This window comes from Corvus kubaryi, unplaced genomic scaffold, assembly GCF_017639235.1.
Source record: "Corvus kubaryi isolate FWS band 111438036 unplaced genomic scaffold, C.kubaryi_AGA036_p1.0 65432, whole genome shotgun sequence".
NCBI lineage: Eukaryota > Metazoa > Chordata > Aves > Passeriformes > Corvidae > Corvus > Corvus kubaryi.
In genome coordinates, this window is record NW_024581996.1 from 45,580 (window position 1) to 69,611 (window position 24,032).

At 44.3% G+C, this 24,032-nt stretch overlaps 1 protein-coding gene across 1 annotated transcript in view; it reads left to right on the forward strand.

The window, feature by feature from the left end:
• Positions 1-21,979, forward strand: part of LOC121673436 (MICOS complex subunit MIC19-like) — a 48,795-nt gene extending 26,816 nt beyond the window's left edge. The window contains exon 4 of the mRNA XM_042046729.1: positions 20,803-21,979. Within this exon, the coding sequence (XP_041902663.1) occupies positions 20,803-20,962 (160 nt within the window). The 3' untranslated portion in view covers positions 20,963-21,979. The remainder of the gene's footprint in view (positions 1-20,802) is intronic.
• The last annotated feature ends 2,053 nt before the right edge of the window (positions 21,980-24,032 follow it).

Sequence of the window (24,032 nt, forward strand, 5' to 3'; positions counted from 1 at the left end):
ATATTCTCAGCTTTTTAAATCAAATGATTGCCTCATTTCACTTGCATTATTCCAAAACAAGGTTTTGTTGGGATTTGAAGAGCTCTGGCTGGGTTTAGTGGTCAGAGGTGGGAGATGGGTTTGGGATTGGGATTTTCCTCCTGATACATAAATGTTTTCCTAAATAAAATAGATAAATCAAATACTTTGGGTTCCTTTCTGTACAAATGGAGCTGATTGATAGAGCAGGGGCCAGTCTTGAGCATCGAAGAAACTGAAGAAAACCATTTTAAAGGGTACAGAAATCAAGGAATATTTACTGAGGGGAATTTGGAGAGGGAATCACATTCCTAACACTCGATGAGCTTGGTCTTTTCTTAATTTTCTAGAAAGGTATAAATTGAAATCATCCATTTGACTGGTCTGTAATAGCAGTACTGCAATTGCTGTGCTGCTTTTGCACTTGAAGCCAAATTTCCTAAAATTTATTTGTAATTTTTACATCAGTGGATCCAGTATTGGTCCATTGCCTTCAAAGACAACAAAAGGAAAAAAACAGGAAATCAAAAGGTGCCTGAAATATGCACATAAATTGTGGCAGATTTGATGAAGTGCCTGAAATACCAATATTCCTTTCCAATTTAAAGGTTTTCCCTTACATAAAATCCTTTTAAACACCGTATCCTTTCATTGAAGGTTTCGATGCAGGAGATGTTATTTTATCACTGCCTCCTTCATGGAACTTGATGGATAAATGAGGAATGATTTAGTGAGACCTAAAGATGCTCCTTTGGTGTCACAGGCACTTCTCATGTGCAGTTTAATTGCACGTGAGGATTCAGAGGACAGAGGCTCCAGTGGTGTTTAAAGAGTTGTTTAATTGGCTGTAAAAGAAGAATTAAGTAAGGTTGAGCTGCTAAATTTTGTTAATGCATAAAGCCATGTGCTGCCTGTGATTTCAGGTTCCAAGTGCAAGATTAATGGATCTAATTGTGGGGTTATTAGCAAATAGTCTGACTTTATTTTAGGCATGTCTAGAATTAGGGACCAAGTTTTAGTGATAGAACTTGAATTTCTTCCACTTTTTAAGCTGCATCACTTCCAAGAGCAAGAAGTGGATGGTGTTGTTATATATTAAATATTTCCTGGATTTTCCTTCCTCCATTTAATCCGTGAAATTACATCAGCTGTGGCTTCATCAGTCTCTAGGGATAATTAAACCCTGTTAAAAGGGGAAAAATATAAATACCCCACGTGGATCTGGATCAGAGACCTGCAAGTCTTCAGTCTGCAGTTCCTGTTGCTGCCTGCATTAAGCTGATATTCCAAACGTCCATGAGAAATGTTTTATCCCCACGAAGGCCCTGATTCACATTGATCAAATTGGGAATTATCAAATGCTTCATCTCTTTAAGAGCCTAATTCCCATTGATCAAATCCTAAGTGAGCAGGTTCAGGCAGTTCCTGCAGTCCCCAAATCACATTAAAACAACATTACAGGGCCATGCTGCCCCTCCTAAAGCTGGAATTATGTTCCCACAGTTACATTATAACCCCAATTATTCCATTATGAAGATGGCTCTGTTATAATGAGAAGTTTACACAAGAAGAGAAGAATGCAGCATTACAGGAAGAGCCAGGCTTTGGGCAAGGATTTGAACTTTTCCTAATCAAATTCTCCCTTTGTTTTGTGGGTTTTTCCCCTTAATTTGGAGGGCTGGGAGTGGGGAATTCGGCAGCTGCGGTGGTGACATTTTATTCCCCTGTGGTGTCTCGAGCCAAGTGACATCTTCATTATTCATTTAAGAAGCAGAGAGGGCAAAGGCAGCCTAAAATAAATGTTCTTCTCTTCTGTGGGTTTTGATTTCTGGTGGTATATTTAGAATTTGTAGCTGTGCATTGGTGCTTTTTCCTAAATATTCTGCCATTCCTCTCCTGCTCTGCTGCTCTCATGGACAATGTGGAATTGCTTCTTACTGCTGGGTTTTTTTGGGAAAAACTTAATCCCCAGCTGGCCAGACTGATGGAAACCCCAAGTCCTCCATGGGGGTTGACTGATCAGTTTGGTGGTGAGGTTTTCCCCAAGAATGGAATTAATTCCCCAAAGTTTGCTTTGACACAGTTGTAATCCAGAGGATCCTTTGCATCATCTGGAAGTTTGGGGTGTTCATTGAGTCACAGATTTTTGGGGAGCTTTGTCCCTTTATTACAAACTTTTGGACATGACCCTCATTGGCAGTTCCCATAGAATGGGGGGGAATAAATGACAAATCATCAATATCATGTCTTCCTTTAATTGGGATTTCTCTATCACAAAGCCTGGTTCAATAATGTTTACTGAAAATAGAATTTAAGGCATTGTTATAATCAGAAAATCATGGAGTGGTTTGGGCTGGAAAAGACCTTAAGGATCATCCAGTTCCACCCCCTGCCATGGGCAGGGACACCTCCCACATGAAGTTCTGTTTGATGCTGAGCTGTGAATGTTTGAAATATTAGCAGTAGTTCCTTTGTGTTCTAACTGGTGTTGTTGTGAACTGTGAAGCTGAGAAGGAGTGCAGTGAAACCACAGTAAATTAATAACAGCAACACTTTGATATTCAGATATAATTGTCTCACAAAGCAGTGCTGCCAAATCTTTGGACACTGAGGGAAAAAAAGCAGGAGAGAGAGAAAATCAGCTTTTTATTGATGGTTTTGGACCGAGTCCAGGGAAGTGTGGCTTTATTTCCTTGTCCTCGTTACCCTTCTGATGTTGGGGCACATATGGTGACTTCTGAAGGGCTCTTGCACCGCCTGTAAATGAGGAATATTGATAGTTTCTTAATGCAAATATCTTCAGTCACCATCCTGCTGCACTCACATACCTCTGTAACACAGAAATCTGTGGTGCAGAGAGCCACGCAGAGAATTTGTGCTTTATTTCTGCTTGTGCAGACCCAAACTTCCCGTTTGTAGAAGTTCCTGTTGTACCTTAAATAACATCATTGATTCCCAGAACAGTTTGGGTTGGAAGGGACCTTAAATCCCATCCCATTCCAACCCCTGCCATGGGCAGGGACTCTCCCCAGACCAAGTTGCTTCAGCCCATCCAACCTGGCCCTGAATTAACATCAGCTGCTTTTAAAAACGAAAGTTAAAAGTCCAGATTATCAGTTCTTAATGAAATACTACTTTTTCAATCCTATATGAATACTATTTTTTCAATAACAGAAAATAGGAAGCTACTAAAAATCCTTGGGCAGAGCCTGGAGGCTTTGTGCCTTTAGTTAAGCGTCTTTTGCTCAGCCAAGGACAGTGAGCTCTGCACAGAAACCTCGGGAATTAATCTTTTCTCTTACAAATACAGCAAACAGGTGGTGCTTTGTCAGGAGAGAATCACTGCAGGATTGTTTGCTGATGATGCTGTTGCTGGTGGTCTCCTTGATTTTTTTCTCACGTGTTCTGTCTGGGGATGATGTCCCAAGTTACTCCTGACATCCCTTAGAGAGGTGTGAGCTGTTTGTAAATGATGCTGGGAATTAAAGAGTTAAATGCCATAACTCAGCTCAACCCCTGAGCTTTTCTTAGCAACAGAGCTACTCAAAGGTCTTATTTCTCCTTCTGCTCTTTCACCTCTTCACACACAGCTGTGCTGACACCACGAGAGTTTCTTACCGTGACTCAAGCAGAGGTGTCTGATCTCAAACACATTTCACTCCACAAGCCAAGTGTAGGTACAGTTTTCCAGCATGGAAGTGATGCTGTCACCCCTCTTAGCTTGAAACCAGTCCAGATTCTGAGCACACAGAGCTGCTTCAGGTGGGAAGAGACTTTGGAAAGAGACTTTAATAGATCTTTCCAGTCTCTTGTTTATCTTGCACATCCCAAATCCTGTTCCTTGTGAATAAACTCTTCTCTTTGCTCAGTTCTTTCACTCAGGGCTTGGCCCTCATGGATCCACCTGAGGGCTGTGAACTCACTCAAGAAATCTGTTGGACTTTCTGCTGCTTTGTTCAAGGGATTGTGCTTTGACCCAGGGACCTTAAAAATCATCTGGTTCCAGCTTAAGGAGGGGACTTGGGTGGGCAGCAGTTCCCCCTGTCTCAGTTGCTCTGCACCGATAAATAAATAAGAGAATCCTTTGGCCATTCTCCTGTTATCCTTTGGAATCTCAGAATTCCCTGAAGCCCTTTTTCAGTGTGTTTACCTGTGATTGTCACTTCAGACACGACAACTTTGGGTTCCCCTCCAGCAACGCAGATATTTAACTTTGTTCCTTTGATCAGTGCAGTCAATTAGGAGCTCAAGGGTACTCAGCAGGGCTGGATGAAATATTAATTGTGCATTTGGAGCTGGATGCAGATTCCTTCTGAGCAAAGTGGGAGCCAGGGAGCCTGGTGTAATATCTGTGTGCTTCTCTTTCACGGAGAACGGTGAGTCTGTGCAGGGGGATGTGTTTTCGTTGAAATCTCTGAGCTCTGATGTGAGATTTAAATGTGCTTGGTTGGTCAGGAAACAGGATCGAAGCTCTGTGGTTTTTGAGAGTGATATTAACTTTTAAAATCCATTATTCAAAATTTAGATAGCACATTAATGAAGAGGGTAAGTCAATTTTTTCCACGTTTGGCATAATCTTTTTTTTTCCCCCCCTTTCTAGAAATCATGGATACATTCATTAAATCTCCCCTCGGGCTATCCCCAGTTTTTCACACAGTGAGATCCTTTACTGTCTGGAATAGAGAAAGCAATCTAAAATTAATGTTTGTAAAGCACCAAGTCAGGAGTAGGAATTTTTTTTAATTTTATAGGGATTAATACGGAAAATAAAAGATTTTCTGGGAGGGGGGACAGGTGAAGCAGGATAATTATTGTAGGATATTGTTGTGGGGGGACAACTGCAGGATAGAGTGGGATGATAACTGTGTGGGAAAATTTGCCTGTGGTGGTGGAGTTGGAACTGGAAGATCTTGATGATCTTCAGGGTCTTTTCCAAGCTGAACCATTCTGTGATTTTATGATCTGCAGGTCCTTTTCCTGTTCAGAAGATCCTTTTCCTGTTCAGGGTGGATGTGTTGGAAAGGGAAATGTGTTCCAGCACTGCTGCTCTTCTCTGTTTGCTTACAGAGAAACACGAAGTCGTTTCAAGGCTTCCCTGTGAAAGAAGCGAGTGAAACTCTGCACTCTCACCTTGGTGGCCCCCAGTAAAATCGATGGGATTCTCCTTTGGTGGGCTGGGAATCAGCCCAGTCCTGGGAAAATTGCTGGATGCCCTCGTTAGGGACAGTCCCTGCTGCCAGCTGCGGGTTTGGGAGCTGCTCCCAAGGAATGAGTGGCTCCTCCCAGTGAGTTTGGCTTTCCAGGCTCTGCCAGGGGACATCTGGCTGCCTGCTCCCTCCCAAGGTTTATTGCAAACAAGGAATAAAGCCTCTTGTTTTAATGCCTTATCCTTTGTTGGGATTTCCTCCAAACATGAGTCGCTGATTTCCCAATTACAGCGTTAAAGCCGTGAGGTTAAACCCCAGAGCAGCTCCTTTTTATTATTAATTTGTTCTGTATTTCCTAATCTTTCGTGGCTGACATTTACAAATACCTTTTCTAAGGATGTTTTTAATGAGGCCAAGCCATCCGTAGGATCAAATCCTACAAATCTCATGTGGGAGCCCACAGCAGCCAAACCTCCCTTAGGGGAAGGAGGATGTTTCCCAGAGCTGGTGGTGGGATTTTTTTAAGGAGAATTCACCTGTTCCTGGGCACAGGGTGAAGAATGAATTACCAATTATCTCTATATGTTACCACATGACATACGGTTTTCTTCTTTTTTTCATCTCCTTTCCAGTAGTGTTGGAAAATCAGGGAAGAAAATACACCACAGCCATTCTGCTTGGAGTGCACCTGAGGGAAATCCCAATCTAAAGTCAAAGCAGGCAGTAAATATGTGGGGAAATAATCTCAAATCCTGGGTTTTGTTGCAAAGTGCTGTAAAATAAGGTTTGTAAAATGAGTATTTAGGTTTCTTAAAGTGGTCAAATTGTAGAATCACAGAATGGTTTGGGTTGGGAGGGACCTTAAAGGACATCCAGTGGGGACACCTTCCACTATCCCAGATTGCTCCAAGCCCCATCCAGCCGGGCCTTGGACACTTCCAGGGAAGTGTTAAACCATCTTGATACCTCCTGGTTCACATGAGATGAGTTCAAAAGGGAAATTTTAACTGCTGGGAATAAAAATGATTCCTGGACTTGAGGATGGTGACACCTGGCAGGTGTAGTGTACCTGCCTTACCCTGTTACTAACAGGTAAAGTGGTATAAAAATCCTGAATGGCATAAAAATATTTATTTTTTTTTTTCCTCTGGGAAATAGGTAAGAATTTAGGAGAACAGGTAGGTTCTAATGGGAGAGCTACACTGGCAATTGCAATTTATCTTCCAATATTGGGGTTTATTTTTCTTTTTGCTCAGGGCAGTCTAAACTGAGGTGAATCCCAACCAGATTTGGACCTTGGGTAGAAGTCAGGGTTTCAGGTGTCCCATCAGGTCTGGAATTTCCAACAACTTTTTTATCTTCCGACACCCACCCAGCATTAGGTGCTGTTGCCTTTACATTTTTAAAATAAATCCTCATCCTCAGAGCATCCAAAGAGCAGAAATGCTGCTGACACCAGAACCAAACTGCATTTATTTAAGGCTGATCCTCACACTGGAGGTCCTGGCAGTGCAGAGCAGCAGCTGGAAACATCTGGAGAAGGAGCAGCATATGGATTTTGGGGAAGCCTTTGCAGGTGTGCCTGGGGTTTGGGCTTTTTTGTGGTTTAAAATGCCAGCAAATCACCTGCCTCATGTAAATTTACCTTTAATTAATCCATCTCTGCAGTGGAATTAAAACCAGAAAGCTCCTGTACAGTGGGACACCAGTGGGATCCCTTAAGGGTGGGGACATGGCCAAGGTCCAAGGGACTGTAGTTCAATCTGGAATTAAGGGGTTAATTACTGCCATTTTTTACTTCTTCATACAAAATGTGTATTTTTTTTTAGTGAATTGGTTTGGGTCTCACAGCAAGAGGTTTTAAGTCACCAAACTTCTGGTTTCCATCTTCAGTAGCCTCAAGCAGTGAGGTTTTGCCTTTCTTTGTTGATCCTGGCTGTAGCATTTCCAGCTTAAGTGGGTTTTTCTCACCATAATTTCATTTCTTAAGCAGTTGTGTTCTCCAGGAGTTCACCAAAATGTACATTTTCATACAGCTTTGAACAGGGGAACAGCATCAATCCTGTTCTCATGAGCTTTACTTCCTCTTTCTACCCTGAAACTTCCACATTTCATCAATTTACTCCTTTGATCAAGGAAAATTGGTCATTTTGACAACTGAATTATAGACATGAGTTGCCATTTATGAATAGGGCCATTTTGGAAGTATTTCCCAGAAGATACCAAACCTTGACCAAAAAAAATCCTTTCTTATTTTAGCTTGAAAATTCCGGTTTTTCCCAAGCTTTCCCCAAGGTTTCCTAATGGGCATCTCAAAAAATGACTGTGAGTCAATTAATTGTAGACATTTGCTGGTGTTACTGTGCCATGTGTGGAGCTAAAGGTTATCCAGGGGGCTTGGAAGGACTCAGATCCAACAAAATCCCATCTCCCTGGCAGAAAATTCAAGTTTCATTTATTTCCCTTCAAATGCTCTGCTGTTATTTAATCTTTGTCCTTTACAGGATTTTTTTTTTCCAGATATTCTGCCTGTATTTTCTTCAAATTTTGGCCTGTTTTTCTCAGTATTCCTCGCTGCAAAATGCTAATTATTTTCTGAGCGTGCTGCTTGTTTCTTTCAGTGGCTTTTTAAAGCATAAAACTGAGATCTGTGGGAGAAAAATGAATATATCTGTCATGAAATCACCTAAACCCAATTTTTTAAAGCTTTTTATGGTATTTGGTGAATGCATTTTCCAGTTTTCCTGAACATGAGCTTCGTTCTGAAGCAAGCCAGAACTCTTCCTGCTGGTTTTTAGAGGGGATTTCTGAGCTGTTTGTGGTTTGCTTTGGCATTTTTGGCTTGGATGGATGTGACCTGAGTTTTATGTTCCATGGAAGCACAAAAAGCACATCCTTCTATCCCTAAAAAAGGATAAAATGACAGAAAACTGCTCAGTAGGAGAGATTTAGGAGATTTTTTTCCTCGGGGCTGTTTATGGAGCAGTTCAGTGTTAATGGTTCTGTAGATGCAGGAGACCTGTAACTAAAATTGGAAAATTTTTCAGTGTTTAAAACCTAAATAATTATAAATACACACTTTGTCTCACTGTGTTTTCCCATCCACCTGCCTGGGATATTAAATAAAGAATACCCTGAAATATTTCGAGCCAGGTTTTTTAAGCCTGAGGAAAGGAACTGAGCAAAAGAAACTAAATAAAATAAAATTATTTTGAGTACGTTAGAGGAGACCACTGGAGTGTGGCTGTAAACTATAAGGATGGACTCCTCTTCCAAGGGAGGGTTAAGAGGGATATAATTCCAAACAAATGCTGTGCCATGGGAATTACTGGAAGCAGAGAAAGATCAGAATGGAAAGGTTTTGCTGGACAGGGTTTGTAGATCAGTGTGGAATGGACACAACCTCTTTGCTGTCAGTGAAATCCTGCTCTGGGAGGGGCTGAGGGAATCCAGGCCCTTTTCTTTCATCCTGTATTTTCCCTTTGCCTTGACCAGGCACAAAAGTTTGGCCAAAAAATTGTTAAAATCCTCTCAATAAAAAGATCCCATCAGTGGGATCAATGTAGATCTTAAAAACAAGTGGTTTATTGGTAAATTCAGTGTCAAATTTAGGCAATTCACCAGTTTTTCTCTACTAAATACTTCTGGTTCTCAAGGTAGAGGAATGCAGATATTCTTGTGGACAGTCCAAAAAAGGGATGCGGGGGCTTTTGAAATGAAGTAATTCAAGGTAAAGTTAATTTAGCTCTAATTTAAATGTGGAGATCGTTGCTCCTCTCTGGTTTCTGAGCATGACCCTGCAAGGGGCAGGAATTCTTTTGATTGCTCAGTACCTGGGAAATGTGATATTCAGGCAGAAAAAGTCATTGCTGCGCCTTGGATCCTTCTGCTGCAGATGTGGGAAGATCAAATTCCACCTCTTGCTCTGGATCTGCGCTGGAAATAAATTGTTTTCAGAGAGTCCCAGACTGGTTTGGGTTGGAAGGGACCTTAAAGCCCATCCAGTGCCAGCCCTGCCATGGGCAGGGACACCTCCCACTGTCCCAGGCTGCTCCAGCCCCAATGTCCAGCCTGGCCTTGGACACTGCCAGGGATCCAGGGGCAGCCCCAGCTGCTCTGGGAATTCCATTCCAGCCCCTGCCCACCCTCCCAGCCAGCAATTCCCAATTCCCAATCTCCCATCCAGCCCTGCCCTCTGGCACTGGGAAGCCATTCCCTGCCTCCTGTCCCTCCAGGCCTTGGCCCCAGTCCCTCTGCAGCTCTCCTGGAGCCCCTTCAGGCCCTGGAAAATACAAATTAATACAGATCAGCTCTCCCTTCCCCTCCTTCAGAGGGGGTGTGTGCCACTGCAATAAGTTTATTAATTCTCTCAGATTTTCAGTTCAGTGCTTGAATATAAAAGCCCTCAGTCCCACAGACCCCTGCTAAAAGGAACAGCTCAAATACTGATAATTTCCCCTTCTCACTGCAGTCCCTGGAACACGACCCGCATTTTCCTGGGGTCTCTATTTGTGTGTGTGAAAATTCCTGTCGTAGCGCAGTACACATTTTTCAAGCTAGAAGGGGAATAATTTTATCCTATATCGAAAGAAATGAGAAAAGCAGTTAGTCCTTTCAAAGTTCCCTTGCCACTTAACGTGGCTCCCACTTCCAAGCCATTTAGGAGCTCCATTAAGCCACTGGGTTGCTCCTGTGCATGCATTAGGATCAGAGCTGGGGTAGTATGGAACAGATTTGCTGTATCATGGGCACATTTATGAAGATTGATAACAGCCAGGGCTCGGTGTTAACTTTTATTTTCAAACAGGCTGCAGGAGAAACTGCCTGGTATTGCTTTGAGGCTTTGATTTATGGAAAGGTTGCTGCATGAAAAAGACATGCCATAAACCAGCTCTGCTGGCAGGAGCATTATAAAGTAGGGTTGTAAGGAGAGCAAACAATAACTGACTAATTATGTTCATTATTGTCTCTCTGAGCTCCCTGTACCTTTTGGGGGGGTGGGGGTTTGCACTTGTTCCCACCTCAGCTTTAAAGTGGACTCACCTTTCCCACGGAGTGGGATGAACATGAGAAAATCCTGCTGCTTTCTACTGGCAGGACCCCCCAGAGAGGCCTTTTTTGTTTGTATGGAATGAAAGAGGTCATTGAAATTATACCTGCTTGCACAAGTGTCCCATCCCCTCAATCCCTTGTCCCTGGCTCCTGTCCCTCCATGCCTTGGCCCCAGTCCCTCTGCAGCTCTCCTGGAGCCCCTTTAGGCCCTGCAAGGGGCTCTGAGCTCTCCCTGGAGCCTTCTTTCCAGAGCTGAATTCCCAGCTCTCCCAGCCAGGAGGAGGAGGAGGAGGAAAGGTCTGTGGGAAAAAAAGCTGTTTCTCTTACAATTTCCATCCCTGGCGCATTTTCCCCTAAATTATGACTGTTCTCCTGTGAGGGTTATTTCAGACTCTTATATTTAAGCCCTTAAAAACAAACCCAAAACCCTCAGCATGATGGCAAAGATCACCATTTTCATCTGTAGATGGCAAGAACTATTTTCCTTCTCTCAGCCTGGCACCATCCTTTGTAACAATATGAGCCTCAGCAGCAGCAAGTTGAATTCTTCAGACAGCAGCAATTAGCAGAAAACTTGAGTGAGAACCAGCTGAAATCAAGGGCCACGACCTAACTGGGGAAAATGTGAGTGGTTAATCTAAAGTTTGTCAAACTTGAGCTGCTTTAACTTAAAAGCATCCCTCTCCCAAACTACCTGAAGACCTTGGCACAAAGAAATAGGAGCTTGAAAATCATCTGTGCTAAGGTTATAAAACAGAAGAACGACTTTCTTGGAGCAGAGTGAAGTTCTGTTAAGTAAGCCAGAGTCTGATTAGTGCTGCCAGCACACAGAGGGGGTGAGGAGAGACCTTTGGAAGGTCTTTGTGAGCTGGCACTGAGGTTTCCATCAGTACCCTCTGCCTTCTGCTTCAGACTGCTCCCCTGGTGCCCTCACAGAGTCTGGGAATGGTTTGGGTTGGAGGAGACATTCCAGACCATCCAATTCCACCCCTGCCATGGGCAGGGACACCTCCCACTATCCCAGGCTGCTCCAAGCCCCAATGTCCAGCCTGGCCTTGGACACTGCCAGGGATCCAGGGGCAGCCCCAGCTGCTCTGGGAATTCCATTCCAGCCCCTGCCCACCCTCCCAGCCAGCAATTCCCAATTCCCAATCTCCCATCCAGCCCTGCCCTCTGGCACTGGGAAGCCATTCCCTGTGTCCTGTCCCTCCAGGCCCTGTCCCCAGTCCCTCTGCAGCTCTCCTGGAGCCCCTTTAGGCCCTGCAAGGGGCTCTCAGCTCTCCCTGGATCCTTCTCTTCTCCAGGTGAGCACCCCCAGCTCTCCCAGGGTCTCCAGCCCTGGAGTATCCTCATTGTTGTGTCTTACAACAGCCTGAGGGAAACACCCACCAACAGGCAGTGAAAGATTACAACTTGAAAAATAATTTTAAACTAATGAGGACAGTGAAAAACTGTGAATGTTGTCGTTCACAGCTCATCCCTCCAGCTCCAGTTCGTGACCTGGCCCCAGTGAGGAGCGTTTTCCCTCCCTGGATGCCAGAAAGGCTGCTGAGGGCATTCTGTTTGAATGTTTCTGTAACACACTGCACAAGCACATTAAGGCTGAGATAATTTAGAGCAAGGTCCAGTAACCCCTCACCATCAGCGTGTTCTCAGTGGGGTTATTGCTCTTTGTTGGAGTTGATGACATTTTATTGTCGTTGCAGCCCAGCCGATTCTATTTTATGAAAAGAGTGGCTGGGCCTCATCCCAGTCCAAGACTTGTGGAATCACACGTGGCCTTTGTGGTTTAGCAGAGTGAATCCAAGCCTGTTTTCTTAAATAACTTCATGCCCAAATGGAAAATTGGCATTTGTTCTGCTGTCTCTTAAGATTACAACCTTCAGTTCCCTCAAGTAATCGTCACCCACGGGAGCGGCGAGGCTTGAAGTGTTTAACTGGTGATTGCTTTTTCTGGACGCTGCTTCTGCCCATAATATCTTTTATTTTTGTGGTCAGTTAACAGGGTTTTGGGGCCTTTTATAGCTGAAGAGAATAGTTAAATATATATTGCTCTGGAGAGTAATATTTGGATAATAATGTGCCACGAGTTAGTGTCTTGTGGTGCTTTGTGTTGAGTGCTGTAGTTGACCTTTGCTGGAGAGGAGAGAAGTGTCTGCTTGTTAGAACATACTATTTAGCACCTTTATAAAGGCAAAACTGGTTGGTTTGGGGTTTTTTTTTTAGTGTGAGGCTCAGTGAAGGTTTTATCACCACGATTTGGGGATGATGGTGTGATGTTAGGCCTTTACAAAGCCTGCAGTGAGTCGTAGCTCTTGGGAAGTAAGTGGCAGTAATAAATCCAGAATGTGCTTTGCTGTCCCGGATTTGGTTGGTGCTGCTCATTTGGGTCTGTCTGTAGTTTTTGTGTGTGTGTCTGTGTGCTTTACACACACAGTGATGGAAAGTTACTGTGGGAAATTCAATGTAGGGACAGGGATACCATTAAAATGGATCATTTAAGTGGATGAAACTGTATTTTTTGCCACCTTTATATAGAAGCAGGTTTCAAACTGTTGCAGAATTATTTCTTCCTTTAAAAATCAGAAATAGTGAGGTTTAGTGTATCGTGTACTGATAGTTAATATATCCAAGTAGTCCTGAACTGGCATCAGCCACTTCTATCATAGAAATATCAGCAAAGCATCAATTCAGTCTCCCAGAGGCTGGATCTGCCTTTCCATGAGCTGGAGCTGGAGCTGAGGAGAGCCTTGATTCCTTTGCTTCCCTAAACCTTCATAAACCTCCTCCAAATTCCTTATTAGGAGTAAATAGTAAGGAATTCTAGCACATGGTGTTGTTTGCAGTGATGATCCTTGACTTGTGTTCTCCTGAACAGCCAAGTGGAGTCTTGCCAATCTTCATTAAATGTTTTTTTTTTTTTTTTTGGATGGAGTAAAGCTGAGCTCAAGTGATTCCACATGCAAGCTCTAAAAATAATTGGTGATCTGGGTTTACATGATGAGGTTTGGAAGGCAAATGTTGGTTTGCTGATCACGGAATCGTGGAATTGGAGGGGTTGGCTCCATCCCCACTGAGCTGATCGGACTCTGGAGCTGCGAAGAGTTTGGATTTTGTCCTCAATAGTGGTTGGACAGGCTTGGCTACATCTGGGATCATTTTTTGTGTGTGAACTTGTCAAAATTAGGCGTTGGGTTTGATGTGTGCAAGCCCAAGAAGTATTTTTTTATTTATTTCTAAATATAACATTTAGGTACTACACAATATTCCACAGAGATAAAACTGGTCCTCCTCGAGTTCCTTCTAATTAAAGCCTGCAGTTCCTATATTATCTTTCCTACTCTGTAGCAGCATCCATGCCCCTGTTAGAAGGAATTTGTATCCTTGCCATCCACGTGATTGTTTATTTTAGTATCCTGCTATTCACTAAAAACTCTCCCTTAAGCTGAAAAGAAACGTGCATCCTAAATTTGGGTGATTCCCACACGCTGCTTCCTTTGCAGCTGCAGGAGCCAGCTGTGGGAGAGGTGCATTTGTGTGGTAATGGTGGTGTGCTTTTTATTTTAAGGGGGTTTTTCTTCGTTTTCTGGAGGGGAGGGGAATTTTATAAACAAATTGTGGTTTGGGAGAGTGCAAGTCGATTCATAGCCATTTAAATAAAAGTATTCAGACTCATTTTGTCTTTCAGGGTTGATGGGAATCCTGTTTTCATTTGATAGCTTGCTCCTCGAGATATTTGGAGTATAGGCAGCCACAGCAGGTCGGATCAGAGTCCCCTGAGCTTGTTGGGCAACAGCTGGGAGTGGGTTTTTAGGGAGTGTGCCAAAAATGAGGGAAATAAGCAGTTACGCCATTTTGCCTTCAAACAAGTGGTGGTGTGGGGCTTTCCTGAGCCAAATCTTGCTTGTAATCTCTTGATGGGCATCTCACACCTTCCTGGGTAATTATTTTTGAACCCAAACGTGCTTTTGATGACCCCAGTATCCCCTGACAGTGAGTCCCAGCTTTTCATTCGCTGTTTTTTGGGAAAGGTTTGGATTATTTTTGCATTGTAAAGCCACTGCTAGAAAACCTCTCTGGCTGCCTGTCTCCTGTAATCCATTGATAATTTCATCCTGTAGCTCATTGATATTTGAGATCCAGCTCTTGTAGTTGTCCTCTCTGGGCTGAAGAGATCTGGTCCTCATGTAGTGTCCTGAGGGCCTGAAGAATTACCTTGGCAACCAGTTCATCCAACAAATCAGGGTTCCCAACCAGGATAATTTTTCCTCATCCTCATCCTATTGTCTTTGTCTTCTAAGTCCTTGCCCAAGAAAGGCGTTAAGGATGTGCAAATGTGGAATTGCTCAATCATGGAATGGTTTGGGTTGGAAGGGACCTTAAAGCCCATCCAGTGCCACCCCTGCCATGGGCAGGGACACCTCCCACTATCCTAGGCTGCTCCAACCTGGCCTTGGACACTTCCAGGGAGATCCAGGGGCAGCCCCAGCTGCTCTGGGAATTTCATTCCAGGGCCTCCCCACCTTCCCAGCCAGCAATTCCCAATTCCCAATCTCCCATCCATCCCTGCCCTCTGGCACTGGGAAGCCATTCCCTGGCTCCTGTCCCTCCATGCCTTGTCTCCAGTCCTTCTCCAGCATCTTGAAGCTCTGTTCATTACTTGCTTTGCCAGATATAAGATCATAATTTCTCTCTGTTTAACTCAGAGAAGCTCTTCCCTCCCTCTCTTTCTTACAACACAAGGAAATTGTTTCCACTTTGCTTTTCCAAGAGGCTGCTCCAAAATCCAGCCAGCATTCCAGGTGTTTGACCAGGTGGGAAACACTCTCCAGGTTGAAAACCCGGCCCTCTAGCAAGGTCAGTAGGATTTTCTGCCAGTCATCCCTGTAAAACCAGGATTTTGCCAACATACTGAACTTGGCCTGGTGCTCCCCAGACATCATTAAATGTCTCTCTTCTTGCAGTGAGTGTGTGTGAATGTGCTGGAATGTCTTCCCTCCTCTTCTCATCTCTGTCCCTAAATTCCAAAGGTCAGAATGTGTGTTGGATCTTTATTTGCTTTTGAGAAGGCTGGGTGAGAGATGAAATAAATGAGAGGATGGCAAACATTTGCCTGTGATTTTGGGGGTGCTGGGATTTTTGGAGAAAGGATCTAAAAATAACACGGGGAAGATTAACACCGGACTTGATCATTAGTAGCACAAAAGGTGCAGTAAGTTGAGCTCCAACCTCTCCATGAATCATTTATTTAGCATTATTCTGTAGATTTTACCTTCTCAATTGCGGAGCAGAAACCACCGTGGTTCTCCTCCTGCATTTCAGCAGAGATTTGTAAGGAAAATTCTTTCTTTTACACCTTTTGGAGAAGTCACACTCTGCATTGGAGTGTAAATAAAAGCAAGAATCGGCTCCGCAGTACTTGATCTTTTGCTGGCAGCACTTCCCACACAGTGATTGTGAGGGCTCTGTGTGGGCACAGCTTGATTAGGGACCAGCATTTGGTGGATATTCAGCAATCAGATCTGTGTTATTCCTTCCAAACCATTCGGGGAAGAGCGGAACCGTTCGGTTTGTGCCTCGCGTGTTTCGTGACACGCCTTCAAGTCATCACCTACTTCATGTGCGAAGACAATCCTTAAAAATTGTTTAATATAAAGAGTAAATTAATGTAAAAACTAAAAATAATGGTGCAGCAATGAGGACCTCATTACCATATGCCCTTTTGTCTTTTTTTCCCTGGGTTCTGTTTTACAACTATTTTTTGTGCTACAAACCCATCCTGTGGATTTGCTCGGCAGTGATGCTGCTGGAAGAGACTCTTTTTGGGTGAGGTCGTGTTAAAAAAAGAACCCTCTCACCAGCACCTTTTTGGGTGATGATGGAGAGCACAAGTGCCTCGCTGCTGTTTCAGAGGTGTCGTTCACACTTCAGCTTTGAGCTGCCCTTCCCTCAGGGTCTCCTGAGCTGGGCTCACGTTTCTCCTGCTGCCTCCATAAGCAAAGTACCTCCAGCGTGGCCTTTCCTGTCCATCTGCTCAGCCAAATCCATCTCTGCTCAGGCTACCAATGTTTATTTTACCTTTTTTTTCCCTCCTGGCCGACAGAAATGGATGTTTGCCCTGACTCTGTCTGGTGAAAGCAGCGCTGCAGATTCTTTCCTACCCCAAATTCACATCATCCCCTTTCATCCTGCCACTGGCTTCCTCATCTGTTATCCCAGGAAAATCACACATCTTCATTTTCCAAGCCCTCTATGTCCCACTTCTGCTTCTGTGCTATTTCCGGTTCCCTACTGACTTCTCTCTGAAGCGTTTGTGACTCCACCTTCTATCCTCACTCATCCCCTTTCCAAACTGCCCAGAGAACTGTGACTGTCCCTGGATCCCTGGAAGTGTCCAAGGCCAGGCTGGACAGGGCTTGGAGCAGCCTGGGACAGTGGGAGGTGTCCCTGCCCATGGCAGGGGTGGCACTGGATGGGCTTTAAGGTCCCTCCCAATCCAAACCATTCCTTGATTCCATGAAACATGATTTGTTCTTTCTCAGAAGGAATTTCTGCTGGACACAGATGATGTTGATTGATTAAATTCCCACAGATCCTTCTGGAAACCCTCTTGGCTGTTGATAAAGCACTTGAAAACAATAAGGATGTTTCACACTTTTCAATCTACACCGTGAGGGTGTAGATTGCCTCCGTTTTCCTTTTGTTTCACCACCTGTTTGCATCAATTTGTTCTTCCTTACCTTTGTGTGTGTTATGACAGCACTGAGACAAGAAACATCCTCCTTTTTTTGTTGTTTATTTTGCATTCTGCCAGGCCTGGTCACAGCATGGCTCCTCTCCTCCATCAGTAGGGCGAAATAAAACAGGTCAGAGCATCCTCTCCAACACCCTCCCGTGCTGGTGCTTTGGGGCTCAGTGGGATCACGTTCATTTGTAGGGTTTTGTTTGCGAGTTAAGACATCCCTGGATTTCCCCAGCATGGCCTCGTGCCAGGAACCACCCCCAGTTTATGGTTTGGATGTGCTGAGCTGCTCTTCGGAGGAGGCACAGCAAGATTTGACCTCAAAGAGCTGCAGGTTGGGCTGTTCCGTGCTGCTTGGGCACAGAGGATCAGTCTGGTCTGTTTTATTTAGTACTTCACAAGTAGCCAAGGGTTACACAAATAAAATCAGCTGCCTTTGATAGGTGTCAGCACTTTAATGAGGAATTAAATTAAGCCCTGGATACTCCTGCCCATCTCATGGCACTATTTTTATCTCTTGCTCTGCTTTTTTGTTGCTATATTTTTCCCCCCATATTTTATGACAATTGCCTGAAGTCCTGATCTGGGGGGGATTATGCCAGATACCTGCACAGCTGGAAACTCATCAGCCATTCAGATTCCTTCAGTGAGAGTGTCAGTTTTAGCACGGAACTCGCAAAGCTCACCGTGGTGATTTCAAATTTCCTCTTTAGTAGACATTTTGTTTGAATGCCATGAAGGGGCTCTTCTTGCCGAGCCCCCAGGAGTACAATAAGCTATGCTCTTTGAGAGAACCCAGATGAGTACAAAGTTCCCTTCATTAAATTTTCTTTTCATGCTTTAGCATAGGATATTTCTTTCTAAGACTCTCTCGTTTCCTTTTGTGTTGTCATCCTATTACCTTTATGAGGTTGTGATGCATCAGCTCGATGGAAAAGGTGGATGCATGGCTCCCTCAGAGGTTTATTCCAGCACAGATAGATTATTCTGGCATGGGAGGTGCTTCAGGAGCAGCTGGAGAAGGGAAAGCAGATAAGGAATTGCAAACTTGATTAAGAAACACCTCGTTCCTCGCATGCCATGTGGCTGCTGCTCGTATTGACTTTTGCTGAGAAAAGCATTTGGAGATTCTGGGTGTGTTGTTTCTGTAAAGGAGTTCTGGAATTACACTGAGTGGAGATGGAGATCTGGCAGCATTCCCTGGCATTCCTGCTGCACTCCTAGGGTTGGTGTTTTTGCTTCAGTTTAGTTGTGAAATCCTGGAGCAATTAAATAAATAAATACGATGTGGGACACAATCTTGGTTTTTTTTACAGGGGCAGATAGTGATAGGACAAGGGGCAAGGGATTTAAGTGGAAAGAGGGGACATTTAGATGGGATATTGGGAAGGAATTCCTGGCTGTGAGGGTGGTGAGGCCCTGGGATGGATTCCTGGAGAAGCTGGGGCTGCCCCTGGATCCCTGGAAGTGTCCAAGGCCAGGTTGGATGGGGCTTGGAACAACCTGGGACAGTGGAAGGTGTCCCTGCCCACGGCAGGGGTGGGACTGGATGGGCTTTAAGGTCCCTTCCAACCCAAACCATTCTGGGATTCTCTGGTGACACTTGTCCCACCACATGTCCAAAAATGCAGTTCTCTCTTGGGACATGGGATAGTTCAGGGAAGGGACCTCCTGCTGTAAGGATCTTCTGGCCCCACCTGGGACCAGACCAGGTTGCTTTATCCACTCAGGCATTTAAAACTTCCACATTTTCCTGACACATCCACATAATTGCTGGGTTTGCAATGTTTACGTTTTCCTACAAGCTTTTCCCCCAGTCAAACCACACAGACCCTTAAATGCTTCTGTAAAATTACTTTTATTCTTAGAACCACAGAAGGGTTTGGGTTGGAAGGGACCTTAAAGCCCATCCAGTGCCACACCCTGCCATGGGCAGGGACACCTTCCACTGTCCCAGGCTGCTCCAAGCCTTGTCCAGCCTGGCCTTGGACACTTCCAGGGATCCAGGGGCAGCCACAGCTTCTCTGGGAATTCCATTCCAGCCCCTCCCCACCCTCCCAGCCAGGAGTTCCTTCTCAGTATCCCATCTAAGTATTAATTGGTGGAATCATAGCAGCTTCAGGAGGTTCTCTGTTAGGGAGATACTTCATTTCCCTTTGGAGGAGTTTCCTTGCTGTTGTTTCTGACCATCCATCTGAGAGTGCTGTGATCCATCACCGACAGGAATCAATGGGAAACCCTTCGGAGGGGTTCCCATAATGCACGATGGAATCTCCTTTCCTCAAGAGGAGATCCTGCAGCCTGTGGTTTGTGGCCCTCTAATGCCAGGCAGTAATTTCATTTAGTGCTTTCCCAAAAGTGCCAGCAGAGCATTAGGGGAGTGGAGCAAGCACAGCTGATCAATACAGAGACAGTGCTTGCCTTCAAGAGATTAATCCAAGAAAACGGACTTGGTTGATTTGAAGGAAGTGGCCTTGTTCTCACTGACCTGCAGTGCCTGGAAGGATAGGGCTGAGAGCAAGTTTTCGAAAATCCCACCCCAAAAGTCAGAGTATGAAAAGAAGTCACTGTAGGGCAGGAGATGATGTGTCCCACAGGGCTCCCATATGGTTGGCAATGTATGGAATCCTTTGAAGCACTGGAAGAAGGGATAATACCTGGATTCTGGTCACTGATGGCGTGGCTCTGGGAAAAAAAGCAATCAAAAAGCTCTTTATCATGGGTTAGAGAGTTCCCCCCTTGAAATGGCTTTAGATACACTGACAGAATTTATGCAGCGAGGGTAGAGCAGCCCATTCCCTTTTCTCCTCACCTGGATATAAGTCACTCTAAAATCACTTGGAATATAGGCACAGCGAGATTTATTCTGGGTGTTTTTAGTTACTTCAGGCTCTGTTGTATTGGTTCATCAATTCACACCAGGGGGTTGAGCATTTTAAACAAGCTCTCGTTTAGCTGGACCTAAATCATCACTGCTGGGAGACGTCTACAGAGAACATCCCTGGTGCTTCTGTTGTTCCCTGTCCCAGTCCAGACCTTGCCATCCTCCCTCCATGTGCAGGTGCTTGTGATGGCACATTTGGATGCCTGACACGCCTCTGAAGCGCGTGCTGATCTCAGCAGAGGGGGGATTAAGGGAAAATCCTCCTCCGTAAGAGTCTGCAGGAGTTTGAACTTAGAGATCATAAAGTGTGGAAGTACCTGGGGCTGCATTTAAATTCTGGTTTAGATTTTACAGATGCAGGGTAACGAATGAAGAGAGAGAGAGATGTTTTATATAGGTACATAGTGTAAAATCAAGGTGACTTAACATTCCCTTTTTTTAGCATGACGTCTTCAGTGATTGTCAAGAAGTCAATTCCCTGGAGGAGCAGCGTTTGTGCTTTGTGTTTCATTTCCTTGCTGGAGGAAAATAGATCTGCCTTGGCCAATCAGCAAAATGAGAATTGGAATCACAGAATGGTTTGATTTGGGAGGGACCTTAAAGATCACCCAGTTCCACTCCCTGCCATGGGCAGGGACACCTTCCACTATCCCAGGCTGTCTAGCCTGGCCTTGGCCACTTCCAGGGATCCAGGGGTGGCCTGGGCCAGGGCCTCCCCACCCTCACAGGGAAGAATTTCTTCCTCTGGAAGTGCTCAAGGCCAGGTTGGATGGGGCTTGGAGCAGCCTGGGATCGTGGGAGGTGTCCCTACCCATGGCAGGGGGTGGAACAGGATTGTCTTTATGGCCCCTTCCAACCCAAACCGATTCAATCGTAATAATAATAAAATACTAAAAGATTTTTGTCTTTCCTGAGATGTTTTTAGAAGGAAACCCTGAAGCTGTTCTCTGTTCCCACAGGAGATACGAGTCCCACCCGATCTGTGGGGAGCTGCAGGATAAAATCCTCCAGTGCTACCGGGAACACGCCCAGGAGACCCTGAGCTGCTCTGCCCTGGCCAGCCAGTACCTGCACTGTGTCAATCATGCCAAACAGGTGAGCTGGGCTTATTCCCACTGAAAAATGATGGAATGATGAGGAGAGGAAGCTGATCGGATTATCCAGTTAGTCCTTCTTCCATGCCTAAGCATTTCCCAGTACGTGCATTCCCAGAGCTCCGTGGAGACCACTTGGAGTTGATTTAAATGCTCAGGTTTCCATCTCCTCCCCTAGGAAGCTGTTGTTTAGTGTAGGAGCTCTTGCTGTTGGCAGATGTTTCCTGTTACCTGCAGTTTTAGCAGTAAAACAGGGGGATTAAATTACCTGGGACTCTTTGCCATAAATATGAGGAATTTATGGATGTCTCCAACTAGATTGGTCACCACTTGGAATTCTTGATTTCTTCTGTCTTGCATTACCCAAGGGTCTAAAACTGCTATTGGCCTCCTCTCTTCCAGTTTTTAGGGTGTGGGTGTCACTGCAGATTAAATCTTCATGCTTTATTAGTGCAGCATGAAGGAAAATGACAGCAATATGGAAATCATTAAATTAAAAGAAGCTACAACTTCTCAGCTTTTCTCTTTTTCATCAGCTTGCATCTTTCAAATAAAGAAATTCATATATTGACCTCAGTTGTGTTCTTAAACAAACCAGCTGGAAATGTGCTCACAGTCCACGTGCAGGATGTGTAGAAAGTGCTTCAATCAGTCTGTTGATCTTTATTTCTGCTCAGATCTGTGAGTTAATATTTGAGCATGTGAGGACACCCATCTCTGTGTGATAGTGGAGACCCGACAAGCACATCTGGTGTTTGATCATGGTAATCACCTTCACTGGGCTTAACTCTGCCTGTGCAGAAAATCCGTGAGACTTTGGCTCTGATCCTTCTCCGTGACCTTTTGCTGTAAAATGCTGCAGCCTGGAGCTGGTATTCCCGAAGATCTGCTGGAATTAACACTGCTTGTGGTGCTGGGTGAGCATGGGAGGAGGCAGTGCTGGTGTGGCAGTGCTGAAGTTGTTCCTCAGTCACTGAGAGCTTCCAAAATCACCTCCTTTAATACATCCTTTATTGATATTTGTTGTCACATCCCTGGAAGTGTCCAAGGCCAGCTTGGATGGGGCTTGGAGCAACCTGGGATAGTGGAAGGTGTCCCTGCCCATGGGGTCCCTTCCAACCCAAACCCTTCTGTGATTCCAAGAACTCTCCTCCTGCCCATTTTGGAATGCACCAATCTCCTTTTTTAGGAAAAGTCCAGTGAGTAATATTAAAATCACGGAATCATTAAGGTTGGAGAAGATCCTTAAGACCATCCAATCCAACTGTTCCCCAGCACTGCCAAGGCCACCACTGACCTGTGTCCCCAAGTGCCACATCCACACTGCTTTGAAATCCCCTCAGGAATGGGGACTCCACCCCTGCCCTGGCCAGACAAGCCTCTGAGTGAAGAAATTTTCCACAAGACCCAACCTAAACCTCCCCTGGTGCAGCTTGAGGCCGTTTCCTCTTGTCCTGTCACTTGTAAACCTATTTGGGTTTGTTCTGTAGTGGGTTCCCCATGGCCATGCAGCACCTGCAACAGTAATTTACTGTATTTATAATTTTGTATTATTTTTTAAAGTAACCAGAGAAAAATGGATTAATTACTTAGACATGTTTAAGCTCTAACTCGAGTTTGTATCTGATAGGAATTTCTTCAGAAGACTCTGATGAGGATGGATTAATTCATGTTCAGATGGTGCAGGAAAAAGGAAATTGCATAAATATGAGCATTAGGTTTTTGAACCCTTTTAAATACCTTTTTTTTTTTGTTGAAGATCTTCACCCAAGCCTGTCAAGTAGTTAAAAGTGTTCCCTAAATGTTTCTTATTCTGTTTCACACATGCTTCAAGATGAGAATTCAGAAAGGTTTCTCTCATGATAACAGAGAAGGAGAAGCCTTTTATGATGGAAATATTTGCAAGCAGGAGCAATTGTTTTTCATAATGAACACCAGCCCATCCTCCACGTGCTGCAGCTGTAATCATAATTATTTTTACTCACTGTTTGCCCACAAGTCCAGACAGTTACTTTGAAATAATTTCTAAACGCTGCTATAAAATAACTTCAAAATTACCTTCTCTGTGCGCCTGGTTGGGAGCCAGAGGAGGGGGATGAATGGCAGATTCAGAAATGAAAAAGTTAACTGACACTGGCTACAAGAAACAAAGGAAGAAGAAAATTTGCTAGAGGGAATAGAGCAAGATATTGAAAACCAAATAAGTGAACTAATCCGATTTCCTGGCGGTGAGTCTGGGCACTTGTGCTCGGGCTGAGCACACTCTGTGCTTTTCATAAATTGAATTTATTGACTCCTCTTTCTTTCCTATCTTGCTTATAATTATCTCCCCCTCTCTTCTGTGTGCTCCTTATTTCTCATCCTGTCTGTAATCTCATGTCTCTATCTGTCCTTTTCTCCCCTCCTTAGAAAAGCCCAGAGAGTTGTTAATTCAGAGGGGTTTGACACATTGTTGTATCTTCCCTTGAAATCTCTTCCCAAAGTCACAAGAAGCTGGGGAGATAAATTAAACTCCGTTATTAATGTTTGCATTTTATTATAATGATAATACCAGTAATGGAGAGGAAAACTTAACCTAATGGAGCCATTAAGGGGAAGATATTGGGATTGTGTGTGGCATTTATTTGTGCTGCCACTGCTGCAGTAACTCCAGCCAGACCATCCATGGCTTTTTAATCCTTTATCCTGGTTTTCCAGCCATAGATATGGACAATAGCTGTTAAAATATACATTTTGGGTTTTTTTTTTTTTCAGTTTTTCTCTCTACCCTGGGCTACAAGAAGTTCTAATTCTGACATAAAAACATAACTAGTCCATGGTTTAATGAATCTGTGCAATAATTTCCTGTTAAACCACAGAATTCCGGAAGGATCCTGCTCTCTGCAGGCAGGTGAGGTTTAACAGTACTTAAAATAACAATACCAGCAGCTGCTGGTGCCTGACAGCCTGGCCACAAAATGTTATCCTTCAGCCTTGTAACCACTGTTTTAATTGCTTGGATCAAGTGGTCCTTAATTATGCATCCCAAATAGAATTAAACCAGGATTTTAGCCTCGTCTTCCAGTATTTTTACTTAAAACCAATTTCTAGTCTAA